We start from the raw sequence: 14,562 nt of genomic DNA on the forward strand, positions 1-14,562 counted from the left end.
ATTGAGAACTTTTTCACGGGGGGAACCTTCAAAATATATGCGGCTTTTGATTGAATGCTCGCTCATCTCGTCACACTCATCACCCACCAATCCACATTAAACCACAGCATGCCATAAAATTAGTCAAGGAGAAGTGCAAATACATTGTTTCCTGTCAAAAAGTGATGTTCTTTGATCCTCTTTTAATTAGGAAAGTACTGGTACTTCACCCAAAACTTGAGAAGTTGACTTATTAAACTATTTCTTGGTGACCAATTCACATTAAGCCATAGTATGACATATTGGTTCGCGGAAAAGCAAAAGCATTGTTTCCCATCAAAAGAAATGCTTTTCGTTGGGTTCTTTGATCTTCTTTTAATTTGAAAATTTTGTGTATTTCTGATCAAACTTCAGAAATGGACAAAAACAGCTTTGCACTCCAACATTGTATACTAACAAATAGTTGCTTACTGGTAACGTCTGCAGCTCCCACCCTTTCCCCCTAATTGGCTTGGTCATCAGATGGCCGCTAAGTGGTTAGAGACCTGTGGTTGTCAAGAAAGAACTGTAAGATGAATCAATGAATCAGGCAAGACCATCTTGCTTGCAAGGCTAGAATAACCCAATCATATAGTTGCTAAAACCACTAGTAAGACACATAATTTATCCCCTCCCCCTTTGTTCAATGGTAGGTGGTTTTAGCTTGTTTTATTTCCAATGAGTGGTCTAAACAGATTAATACTGTCCATTTATTTTTTCCATAAAATACATTTGCAACTTAGTGTATCTGTCAAATCGCAGGGTTTTCATGATTTGTATCAACTATGTTGACATCAAGGTAAAATGTGTCTTTTTCAGTACATGAATAGTATGTGTGTGCCAACATGTTGTGATGGGTCTGTCTGCTTTGATTATCTCACTGCCTGTTATTTTTCTTGAGTACACAGGTCATGAAAAGTGAGGCTTAGCATCTCATTCAGCTGTGTTGGGCAAAGAGAGTACAGTGTAGAATGTTAATTAAAGCACCAGAAGGAATGTGTATGCAGGAGTGATAGTCGTCAGTTTGCACTGCTGTTGTGGGCAAGCATATGCGTGGTAGGAGTCAGCTCCCTGGGGCACTGCCGCAGTGGCCCTTACTGCCACACTTTCCATGACATTCTGCTGTTATGAATAAAATCCAAGACCTTTGGTTCTTTCATTATTGGCATGCTTATTCAACAGTCTCTTGCCACCAGTGATTACATTGCCATTCGTATATTCTTATCAGCCAGTGTAGAATGACAATCCCGGGAGACAGATGGAGGCTTGAGGCGCCTGACAGGTTTTGGCAATTGTAAGGTGATCACATTGTTATGCATTTTGTCATTTACGCGTCACTTAAACTTTTAGAGGTTTGCACTTGCTGGTGACATCACAAATGATTAAGTGCCCGTTTACATGGTGACACTGTGACAATAGAATGCAACGATTGTGTTGCGGATTGGCCTGGCGTTCTCACAGTGATGGTGAAAACGGAAAGCAAAAATGCAAGCTTTTGATCCTGGACTCCAAAGTGGAATGATTTGGTTGGTCTGCTGCCATGTAAATATAAAATGCAACTGACTCTCTTGCTGCAATGAGAACACCACACACCATTCTGAACATGTGCAGTTGCCATTAATGGTTGCTCGTTTGCTACCTGGACCCTGTAACACTTGGTCTCTTAGTTTTTGTTATTTTATAACACGAACTACATGCCGTTAGTGGAGAAACATTAAGTATAAACGAAAATACTCAAACATTTAAGGCCGAAAAACACCACAGTAGTTTTGATCCTGCGAACCACAGGACTTTTGGGAGACAATCTACTCGTAGTGCGCCTTGGGCTATGACTCATCTCCTGGAAGTTATCCTTTCGCTGTTTGAGCTTCCCTTTACTCTGCGGTTGCACTTGTTGAATTCCACGTCCTAATTTACTCTGAAAATCATTAGATTTTTATAAAATGTCCACTTTGAAGGTTGAAGGTGAGCAGTGAGACAATGTTCATTAAATGAATATGATAAGGAGAGAAAAAGTTGGAAATGTATATAGCGTATATGTTAGCTTTTTCAGGAGCCATGTGAACAAATACAAAAAATATTTTACTGTTGCTATTATTTCTATACAATTGTGTAGTAGTGGGCGGCCCGGTGAAACGAGTGGTTAGTGTATCGGTCTCACAGCTCTGGGGTCCTGTGTTCAAATCCAGGGTCGGTCCACCTGTGTGGAGTTTGCATGTTCTCCCCGGGCCCGGTGGGTTTCCTCCGGGTACTCTGGTTTCCTCCCACATTCCAAAAACATGCAAGGTAGTCTTATTGGACACTCTAAATTGCCCCTAGTTATGGGTGTGTGTGTATGGTTGTACGTCTCCTTGTTCCCTGAGATTGGCTGGCCACCGATTCAGGGTGTCCCCCGCCTCTTGCCTGGAGTCAGCTGGGATAGGCTCCAGCACCCTCTGCCACCCTAATGAGGATAAAGCGATTCAGAAACTGATATAAGATGAAATTGTGTGGTATGTTGATAAAGAAAGAATTTGATCCTCCTTTTTCAACATGCACCAACACTGTTAATTGCTAAATTAGGACATTTGCACTGTTTTTAAAACTCGTGCAAGAATCAATAACAGCAAGTGTCCTTCTTGTATATTGATGCAGTTAGATAAGCGCAGATTCCAGTGGACATTATGTAAATATTTCAATGTTTTGTAGTTCAGTGTACAGCAAGTAGTAATTCTAACTTTCCGTCCATCCACCCAAACAGAAAACCGCCAGGTTGCATTTACCATCAGCCTAGAATAGAAATGTTGGAAAACAATGTTGTTTGTATAGACAGCCCACTTGACCTCAGGAGTATCTTTTAAATAAGGTGTGTGTATCAGTCATGGTGTTGTGAAACTGTACTGCCACCCTCTTCAAGGTATATATGGACTGCATCGTTTTTATCTCGCGTCAATCGGACGGAGAGCTTTGACGTGTGCACAAAAAAATAGTTTAGGGTGGTTTTCTGTTGATTTACCCGGTGTTAGTAAACTTTTTTTTTCATTCATTCATCCATCCATCCATCCATCCATCGACCCGATCTATTGAATTGCATTTGAATAAATTGTCATCATTTAGTAATTATTTAAGTTACATCTCTTTGAAGGGTGTAATTGGTTGGTAGTTTAATTTATTTAATTTCAAATATTTTTTGTGTTAATTGTGCCATTTACAGTACGCATATTCAATTCTTTGCAAATTATCAGATTTACATACATTGGTAGGATGTGTATTTTCATTCTAATTTATATTGAAATTAAGGTGATCATAGCAGGTTATAGTAGTTGTCACCTAAATGTCAATGTCCTTTTTTTCGACCTACTTATCCATTTTTTTAATAGGACACGCTGGAAATGTGTTCACGAGAGAATGAGTTTAAGAGTATCCTCTTTGCGCTATGCTACTTTCATGCTGTGGTAGCAGAGAGGCGGAAATTTGGGGCTCAAGGATGGAACAGATCATACCCTTTTAATAATGGAGATCTCACTATTTCAATCAATGTCCTCTTCAATTACCTGGAAGTTAATCCAAAGGTGGGTTTCATCTGTAGATAATTTACTTGTTTTTGTTTGGTAAAGCATTATAAATGACTACATTACATGATTGATTCCCAGGTACCCTATGATGATCTACGCTACCTCTTTGGTGAGATCATGTATGGGGGTCACATCACAGATAACTGGGACCGCCATCTTTGTGGGACTTACTTAGAGGAGTTCATCAAACCTGAGATGATGGAAGGAGATCATTATCTAGCACCAGGTTTCCCTTTGCCTGGAAATATGGACTACAACACCTATCACCAGGTGAAGCACGCAGAGTGGAGATGATTTATTTCCAATCTTATTATTAGTAGAATTCAACCAAACATGCCAAATAATTTATATATATATATATATATATATATATATATATATATATATATATATATATATATATATATATATATATATATATATATATATATATATATATAAAAGAAAATAGGACCACAGTATTTCTTTTTTTTTCCAGGTTTGCACCAATAGAAATATTGTCAAGCCGATCTTCAAACACATTAGCAATGGCTAAGAGTTGCTGGAATTGAATTGTTAATCATTTCCTTTTCCAAATGAGAGTGCAAAATCAATAGAAATAAAACTACCAGATGGGTCTCAGAACAGATTGTAGGTTTCCAAATGTTCCTGAGAAGTAGAATTATTTTTGTTCGTGGAAAAAGACATGTATGGAAACCACATTTTATATACACAATACATTCATATTATGAATATTCCACAACACAGATAATAAAAATTACACCTACCAGAGGCATAGTGTACAATTTTTAATATTTATTTTCACCATTTTATCAATTCATTCTCATTTTGTAATTGATCTGATTATGTCCTTGTGGAAAAAAACATGCACATTGACAGCAAGGCAGTGCATTGGAGAGGAGACATCTGCCCAGAGAATCTGTACCAATCAATAGTATCTGAACAATGATGAGTTAAAAGACTATTTTTAATCGAATGTCAGTGCACCCAAGTTGAGCCATTTTACACAAATGATTGAGAAAAGCACTCAAGAAGACAATGTAGTTCTCTGCTAATGCTTACATAGTTGTGACACTCAAAATGAAAAATTGGTATCTTTTTGTTTTAGGAGCGTTTTTCTTTTTCTTTTTTTAATTATTTATTGTTCTGATCTTGACTCACTACAAGTTACCTAATGACTTATTTTTTGCAGTTATTTCATATATAAAATACATTTCAAACTATATCCCTGGCATCTATTTTCATTAAACTTCAGCACAATAATGTTTATACGTCATTGTTTAGTGCATTTCAATGATGTCCAATTTACAGTCTTTCTGACATGTGCTTGCAATATAGTAATTTTGGGACACATTTGATTCATATTTGTTTTTATTAGATAGTTGACTCCATTATTTTTTTAATTTCATTCTTATAATGCAGTGGCAGATATCTAAGCTTGGCCTTATTGCAAGATAAAAACGTTAAAAAAGTTCCTTGTGTTAAAGATAATTATTTTCCAATGATTAGTTATTCAATCCACTGACATTGTTTCATGTAGTGTTTTGGGCCTTCCTTTCTACACATCTCATTTATTTCACTCGTTGCGATTATAAAATGGTAATTTCAATCAAGCAACAATATGAACTGGTAAATAAAACTCAATATGTATGTATACAATTGTACAAGTAAAAATGGCATTCATTCAAATAACTTTTAGGTCATTCTGTAGCCATTCATGCGTAACTTTAATCTGTATTTCAACTGACACATTTATTAGATGAAATCTTATTTCAAATAACTTCAGAAACACATTGTGACAGCTGAATGTTTATAAAGTTAAAGCCTCACCTCAACTTGCCTGCTATATTATGCTGCTATATATCTCTGCGAATAAACTCTACACGACAGGGTGAAGTCAGAAGTCAGGTAGCAGTTTGCTGAAGCCTAACCTAGCTGACTTTGGACAAAAGGCAGACAACACCCTAAATCAGGGGTGGCCAACTCCAGTCCTCGAGAGCCGCTATGTGGTCTGTTTTCCATATCTCCCTCCACCAACACACATGAATCAAATATTCGCCATCAGTATCAAGCTTCTGCACAGCTTGCTGATGAGTTGATCATTTGATTCAGATGTGGTAAAGGAGGGATAAATGGAACCGGAGTTGCCCACCCCTGCCCTAGACTGGTCACGAGTCAGTCATAGGGCACACAGAGGAACATTCATCCACACTCAGTCATACCACCACCAGTGGGAATTGAGCCCACGTCTGTCTGCACCGAAGTCAGGCGAGTGAACCTCTACACCACGAGGTGGCAAAAAAGACTATAAAATACAATTTATTAATTGTACATCTGAGAGATCATCTGGAGTGACAGTAATTTCTTGGTCTGTATTTGAAATAGAGCCAGTACAGAAAGGATTCAGTCAGCATTTTTACTTTTATTTCAACAATGTTCAGGTAGCAAAAGCAAGAGAGAAAAAAACTAAGTGTTTGTGTGATAAAGACCTATAATTCAATAGAACGTAATTGAAAACTGCCAACTCAGCGTTTAGAGCTTTTTGTTTCATGTTGTGTCTAACAAAACATTGATCTTCATCATAAACTAACAGATGGAAAATGCCTTTTCCTTGCCTCATTAGCAGCAGGTTATATGTTTGAATTTTCTGACAGATTTTTTTTTCTGTTCTTGTCTTTGTCAGCAATGCTTAAGATAAAATGCCTGAGTCAAGTAAAAAAATTCTTTCTTCTAACTAGCGGAGTCAATTCTAGTGCACCAATAGCATTAAGGTTCTGCTTAAGAGGGAAAAAACGTCAACAGTTTCCGACTCTGAATGTTTATTTAGAGATAACATTATTAAAGGTCTCCTATAATTAGATTAGATAAATTTATTCATCCCGTATTTGGGAATTTTCATGTGTATTGTATAATGTGCCTTGTAGTATATTTGGAAGCTTTGACATGGATTTTTTGTTCTTCAGTATATTGATGACACACTGCCTGCCGAGTCGCCTTATCTGTATGGCCTTCATCCTAATGCTGAGATTGGCTTTCTCACTCAAACCTCTGAAAAGCTTTTCCGTACTGTACTAGAGATGCAGCCCAGGGATGGTGGAGTCACTGAAGGGGGAGGGATGACGCGAGAAGAAAAGGTATATTTGATTATTTTTTTATAACTTTTATATAGGAGATGTAATACTTTATTGTTTAACTGCTGAATAATTTATTTAGCATATACAGTTGGGGTCAAAAGTTTACATACACTTGTGAACAACATAATGTCATGGCTCTCTTGAGTTTCCAGTTATTTCTGCAACTCTGATTTTTTCTCTGATAGAGTGATTGGAACAGATACTTCTTTGTCACAAAAAACATTCATATATACATATATACATATATATATATATATATATATATATATATATATATATATATATATATATATATCTTCTTGACTTGAATGTGTGCAAATCTTAATGCAATAAAAGGAAAGTTGTAAACACAACTATTGTTTGTTTGAAAAGCCCTAAAGCTCATATATAAAGCATGATTCTCCTCAAATGTGAATTTCATGGTAGACTGTGGGAAGTTACACCTGGTCTTTAATGTAGTAGGACACGAGGTGACATTTTATGTAGCAATTGCACTCTGAAGGGAAATAAAATTAAATGAAAGGACAGTGAGGGCTGACTTTACCCATGATATTGACATTTTCTGGTCTCCTTTTCAGTCCAGTGCTACTCTGTTAAAGGTTTTTTTCTTCTGAAAACTATAAATTATGCAGTATGTTCTACTATACTGTTCATCTGTAGTCTACATCTCTTTTTCTGAACCACTTTATCATCACTAGGGTTGCATTTTTTGTCTTCCCTTCAAAATATTCCGAAACTGATGACCCAAATGTCCTCACAATAGGATAATGCATGACCACTTGCCAACTTGTCCGGGAAGTACTCCTCTCATATTGGCGATCAAGCTCCGCCACGCGTACACAACTCTCTTTTTTTTTAAATGCAACGCTCCGCCCAGTGCTCGTCGAGATCTTTACAAGAGGGAGTTGCAGCGAGAAAGACAGTGATAAGCAGAATCTCGTGTCTTGGCCACCTGACTGTCTCACATGCTTGTATCTAAAAAAATGTCTCGTATCTTAAAGCAAATATTTGCCCAGAATTTTACCCGTATCTCAAATTCCTCGTATGTTGGGGCAGTCGTTGGTCAAGGTGTTACTGCATAAATATTGATAAGGTCCTCTTTCTATTATGCCAGCTTGGTACCTACTGAATTGTGATCAGATATTTGAACTGTAAAAATCAGTAGATATCAGTACTTCATATCCTGTGTTCCAAACGTAATCCACCCACTGATTATTACTAAGGCAGTTGCCTTGAAAAAATGTTGACACAATCTTTAGCCTTCATTACTTATTGCACAAGCATTGCTTTTTCTTAAGGGATTAGTCTGTCATTGAAAGCAAGAAGCCAATGAATAGTAATGTGGGGTTTTTTTTGAAAATAATTTCTCAGGCATGTTGATGCTGCGTTCCTGAATCATAAAGCTAAGAGTTAGTCCAAACATTGAAAAAAAATTCTCGAGAATTAAATGTGCTTATCAATTTTCCAATTTCCCTGCTGTTGTGCATGTATTTTTAGGTACGTTCAGTGCTGGAGGAGATCTTCGAGAAACTTCCCGAGGAGTTCAACATGACTGAACTGCTCGGGAAGGCTGAGGAGAGGACTCCCTACCAAGTGGTGGCCATGCAAGAGTGTGAGCGCATGAATATTCTCATCCAAGAAATCAGACGTTCCCTCAATGAGCTCAGTCTTGGTCTAAAGGTGAGTTAAATAAAACACAGACATACATTAATTATTGAAATTTGCAATAAATAAGCTCTTCACTGGTGAAATATTGGCAGACAGATTTAAAAGCCATGGAGCCTTTTGTACTAGCAAATAGAATGATATTTGGTGAATTGTCATCTAAAGATTATCCTAATCAAAGCTTGATGGTTCTACTCCTATTTAGATTAATATCCAGAACCTTATTATTGTCATAAACTCTTATTTGCCTGTCCTATTTGAATTGAAGTGAATGGTTTTATTGTCATTATACACGTATAATGACATTGAAAGCTCCACCACAAAGTGCACAAATAACAACAAATAAACAGACAAATAAATAATCAATAACAAATAAATAAGTAATAAATCAGAAATAAGTAGCATGTATCAACAATACTTCAGTAGTAGCTATCAATGGGTGACGGATACCTCACTGTTGCCAAACACTGCAAACATGCTGAGTATTCTATTCTGCCATTGTGGCTTTACCAATAATATATATTTTCCTATCTGCCATGAAATTCAATTACAGTATGTGTATAAATTCCCCAATCATGCTGTATTGTATAGTTGAAAGATTATGATTAAGTATTTATGTCTCCGTCCTCCTGAAGATAAGACTTCCAGAGAAAGGTAAACTGGTTCCTCTAAATATGTCCACAAGGTTTAAATCTGTTTGCCGAATGTCTATTGGTATTGAACGTTGCAATTGTTGTTTTTACACTGAAAAAAATTAAATGTTAATCATAATTAATAGATACTGACAATTCTTCAATGCAGGCAAGGCAAGAGAATTGAACTTTGTGATTACTCCCTAAATTCATCAAAAAGGACGACACACAATTCCTTCTGTGCAATAACTTCTGGGTGTGCAATAACAATGTGCAATATCTTAGATTGTGCAATATTTTAGAATTTATCTTGCCCACACGTGACTTTTTATATTTTTATATTACTACTTATTTATGTTTTTTACTGGGAAAATGCACTTTGTGGAGTAGCACCACCAATTTCATTATACGCAGCTGTGTATAATGACAATAAAGGCTTTCGATTTGATTTGATTTGGAAAAAATGTGTGTTTTATAATACATTAAATACAGTTATACAGGTACATGTGCTCTGGACATACAGTAAAAACTGAAGCAGCAAAGTTAGTGAACACAAAATCTGAATAAATGTGTCGGTTTGATTTCATCTTAGACCTAAATGGTATAGGTAAATAACATAGCAAATGTGGTACCTCCTCAGCAATATTCTGCCTTGGTAGTAAGTGGCAGTAATTAATTCTTCAAACAACTCTGAGAAAATGCAAATTAATCTCTCTTGAGATCGAATTGAAATCACCTTTAAGGTTGTTGATCCGTGTCTTTTATTGATCCTTAAGGGGGAACTAACCATGACCAATGACATGGAGAACATCCAGAATGCTATTTTCCTGGATATGGTACCAGAATCTTGGACAAAGCGTGCTTACCCCTCCATGTCTGGCTTGACTCTGTGGTTTACTGACCTGCTGGCACGAATCAAAGAGCTTGAAATCTGGACAACTGACTTTGTCTTACCTTGCGCAGTGTGGCTGACTGGCTTCTTCAACCCTCAGTCCTTCCTCACCGCAATAATGCAAGCCATGGCTCGCAGGTTTGTAGGGCTTGTTTGCATTGAAACTTGGATGTTTTAGTTTCTTGGTGTGAGAAATTGATGTCATGATTGAATGATAGGAATGAGTGGCCTTTGGATAGCATGAGTTTGCAATGTGATGTCACCAAGAAGAATCGTGAGGACGTAACATCTCCACCTCGGGAAGGGGCTTATATTCATGGGCTATACATGGAAGGTGCCCGGTGGGACACACAGGTAAGGCTCAAGTTATTTAGAATTTTGAATGCTTTTTATACAGGAATTCAGAATGAAAGAAAGTGTGGATTTATTACCACTTTTCAAGGAACTTCTGGAAATGGTTTTCTTATTATGATCATAGATTTAAGATTATCAAGATATAAACTATGGGGTCCAAGGGATTTGGTTAGTGAGGGATCATGAGGCACACTCTTTACCTTGTACTGTTCCTTTCTTCCCTTCCAAATTATTAGAGAAATATGCAGACTAACTGGCTCATGGAATTCATTTTTAGATAAATCTTAAAGTTACTCAAGTAAATTAATGTGGATTTTTTTTCCTTAAGGGATTTTGCATTCTTTTTTTTAACTTTGCATACCACTTTCATTCAATTGCAGCGTATTTCTTTGCTTCTTTTTGCTCTCTCTAAGCAAGCTACTTCTTTACAGAGAATATGTTGCCCAGCTTTCAAACTGCATCCCTGTAGACTTGTTAATTGGGAAATGTGCAGAGTGCGCACTTGAACACTTAGATCTCCCCTTAGTTGAGTGGTTCCTTTTTTCTTCATTAAAGTTAGAGGCACAGACAAACAGACTCAGTTAAATGGCTCAGGTAACTTCCAGCCACCTTCGTCACTCCTCCCCCATTCCCTGCCCTTCTAATAGCTCAAAAGGCCAGTCTGACAGTGCCGGAAAATGTGTGAATAGGCGTGTAAGCAGCGCTGCTACAAGACAAAGATATGTAGCAATAAATGTCAAAGATTTATGATAAGCCCACTCATCGATATTTATGAAGTTCAACTCTTATTCAAAGAGATATCTCATAAAAGAAAGTGAGATACTGAATATTATGTGCTTATTGAGATTTTTATTTATTTTCATTTTGGGTTGTTTTGTTCATAACATGGACTAAATCAAAAACAAGTCAACATTTGGTGACATTAGTTTTGAATATGGGGGCGGCCCGGCGGCTGAGTGGTTAGCGTGTCGGCGTCACAGTGGGGGACCTGGTTTCAAATCCAGGTCGGTCCACCTGTGTGGTGTTTGCATGTTCTCCCCGGGCCTGTGTGGGTTTTCTCCAGCTACCCCAGTTTCCTCCCACATTCCAAAGACATGCATGGTAGGCTGATTGGACACTCTAAATTGCCCCTAGTTATGAGCGTGAGCGTGAATTGTTCTTTGTTCCTTGTGCCCTGTGATTGGCTGGCCACCAATTCAGGGTGGCCCCCGCCTCTGGCCCAAGTCAGATAGACTCCAGCACCCCCGCTACCTTAATGAGGATTAAGCGGTTCAGAAAATGAGATGAGATGATTTTTGAATATGGCCAGTTGTCTGGTTGTCCTCATAACTTATTTAGCTCACAGTCCAACTTGTGACAGGAACCTGAAGATTGCTGTCCTCTTTATCTATATTGTCCATGCATCAGTCATTTATTGGCACTGTTTACATTGAGTCATCTGTGGTGACCATCAAATATGTATCAAAAATTTAATTTATTGTACAGTATATCAACCAGCTGTGCTACTGCCACAGTGACATGTGAGCGAAGCATCCAAAAGTAAGAGAAAAAGTTAATTAATGTCTATATTTTTTTCTATTTTCATGATAAAGAAACTGAAAAATCATAAAATGTGAGAAATACAGCCGCTATGGCGACAGCTTTGTAATTCCTCTTGGTTTTAGTACTTCAGTGAGATCAGGCCCTTCTTGGAGATTTCTATTACTTGTATTTACCCCACATGGACTTACTGGTATTAAACATTTCTTTAAAAGTTGTGTATCATTTCCAGATTCAATTAAGGCTTTTGTCCTCGGAATTAACCAAAGTCATCAGGATTTACACAGAGCTCTGAAATCCTCTCCACATGCATGGTGAAACTTGGGTTTTTCAGGCACTAAATGTAGGAGGATTAATTAGCGAGACAGACCGCCCTGTTCAGTGTGTTTAGTGATTTCTTTATTTTTTTTATTTTTTTTTTTAGGCAGGGCATTTTGACTTTGTCTCAAACACTGGTGACTTTCAAAAACTCTTAAAAAGTATCATGATGTGTGCTCTGACTGTCCCACACAGTATGTGTCAAGCAGGATTAATCCAGCTTTAAATGCAGACTCAATAGTGGGAAAAATTACCCGATGAAACAACTTTCAGTGCACTTTATATCTTAATTAATTACTTTTTCTTGTTTGCTGACGTGTGTCAATTTGTGGTTGACTGGATTGTCATACTTGTCCATTCTTTCCCGTCAGACCGGCTTGATTGTGGACCCACGCCTGAAAGAGCTCACTTCTCTCATGCCAATCATTTTCATCAGAGCCATTCCTATGCACAAGCAGGAGAACAGGAACATGTACCAGTGTCCGGTTTACAAGACCCCTAAAAGGGGACCCACATATGTGTGGACCTTTAACCTGAAAACCAAAGAAAAGCCCTCCAAGTGGACTTTGGCTGGCGTTGCTTTGCTCTTGCAGATCTAGCAAGATTAAAGGAGTTTTAATGTAATCAGTTGATCAAAGTGAATGCAACTTTTATTATACTGTTTTTTTATCTTGGTATCTGAAGGTTTTTCTCAAGACGTTTGCGTTGCAGGTGATGAATTAATGAGTAACACGTACTGCAGGGGTTGGCAACCTTGTTGACAGAGAGCCATGAACAATTCTTATTTTTAAATGTAATTCCTTGAGAGCCATACTCAGAATTTAAAAGTACAAACATGAAAATGTACGCAATGTATTTGTAATTTCAACATGTTTTATGTACAAAAAAAATCTGAATTTTTTTAACATCATTTGGTGTTATGTTGCACCCAAAAAAAGCCAGTTTCCCTACAGTATGTTAAATTATGCAATTAATCTTGTAATTCCCTGTTTTCAAGCATATAAATCTGTACATTGATTGAATGTCAATTCACTCTAAATATGGTTCCTCTATTTTCATGATTATATATTTTTTCTTCTTTAGTGATATCTCTAGCTACCTTTGTAGTTCAAGATGTGATTAGATAGAACAGAATAGAGACATTATCTATGGTCAGTCAAATCAACATGAACTGTAGTTCTGTTTATCCAAATTTTTCATGATTTTTCTCCACCAATAAAAAAAAATGCCCTTTAGCATCATAATGGTCCTCATTCATTCAGATGTACATAGAAATATTCTTTCAAAGCAAGGTTCAGTGTGATCCTTCACCATTTTGTGGCTTCAGTACATTGTGTTTTTTTTATCTTAAAAATAAAAAACAGTTCATAAAAATGTCAAAATCCACGCCAAAACTCACAAGCGGAAGACGGGATAAAAATGGCAGAAGTCGGTGCAGAAGAAGAAGCAATATTTCACCATTGAAGTGGGAGAAAAAAATTATAATGTTCTACCAGTCACCCTGCGGTGGATTTCAACAGTTCCGTTTCATTTAAAAAAGCATTATAAACTTGTCATTAAATTGGCAGCACAGTGGATGGAAACCAAAGCTTGAATCACTTTGGCCTTCCCGTGTGGAGTGTGGATGATCTCCCCATGTCTGAACGGGGTTTGTCCGAACACTTTTTTCCACCCACATCCCAAAAACCTGCATGACAGGCTGATTGAACTCTCCAAATGCTCTGTAGGTATGACTGTGTAAGTGAAAGTTTGGTTGTGAAAGTGTGCCCTGGATTGTGTTGCTCCATTTACCATTTCAGGGTATACCCCTCGATCCCCACACATAAACATACACACACGCACCTCATTAGCTCATACCCAGGATAGGCCCTAGCGGTGAGAAGATGAATGTTCATTAAAGCCATCAAAAAGTTAAATCCCATTGTTGCTCTAATACAATTAAGACTGTACCTGACTACCTTAACCTGCCAAGCATAAATCTCAAAAGTTGAATTCCACCCACGAGGAAATGATTCACGTCCCATTGCCTCTAGAGAGCTGGGGCAAACACAGGTGACAATACCCATCTCGCCCACCACATCTTAGACCTGTTACCATCTGGCAAGTTCTGTCACTCTAGCAGTGAGACAAAACCAGGACAGTATTCTACCAGAAGTCATTGTTGGACTGTATATCTCAAATATGTCCGACTCTGATGCTAAGGTTTTTCATTTTCTTTTTGATAACTTTAATTTAACTTAATTTCTAATTTGAGACTACATTTACTATGGCAACAAATAGGAAAGGAAGAGGCAGATTGTTATATTGTTTTCCAGGAGGAGTTAGAGCAGCAATAGACCAACACTTCCTTTTAACTTTATGGAGTGCTAAAGTCACTTACAAATAGTACCGGGGGGGACAAGCTTGCCCCTGTGATATATCTGTGCTACACAACACCAAGAAAAACATTTGGTGTT

The 14,562-nt window shown here is 37.5% G+C and overlaps 1 protein-coding gene across 2 annotated transcripts in view; it reads left to right on the forward strand.

The window, feature by feature from the left end:
* The window catches only part of dnah9 (dynein, axonemal, heavy chain 9), a 137,078-nt gene extending 124,037 nt beyond the window's left edge, over positions 1–13,041 (forward strand). For both annotated transcript variants that reach the window (XM_077625613.1, XM_077625614.1), the window contains exons 72-78: positions 3,378–3,569; positions 3,651–3,842; positions 6,536–6,706; positions 8,204–8,386; positions 9,780–10,033; positions 10,114–10,249; positions 12,478–13,041. In XM_077625613.1, coding sequence (XP_077481739.1) covers positions 3,378–3,569; positions 3,651–3,842; positions 6,536–6,706; positions 8,204–8,386; positions 9,780–10,033; positions 10,114–10,249; positions 12,478–12,705 — 1,356 coding nt within the window. In that variant the 3' untranslated portion in view covers positions 12,706–13,041. The remainder of the gene's footprint in view (positions 1–3,377; positions 3,570–3,650; positions 3,843–6,535; positions 6,707–8,203; positions 8,387–9,779; positions 10,034–10,113; positions 10,250–12,477) is intronic.
* The last annotated feature ends 1,521 nt before the right edge of the window (positions 13,042–14,562 follow it).

Source organism: Stigmatopora argus, chromosome 18, assembly GCF_051989625.1.
Source record: "Stigmatopora argus isolate UIUO_Sarg chromosome 18, RoL_Sarg_1.0, whole genome shotgun sequence".
In the NCBI taxonomy this organism is placed as follows: domain Eukaryota; kingdom Metazoa; phylum Chordata; class Actinopteri; order Syngnathiformes; family Syngnathidae; genus Stigmatopora; species Stigmatopora argus.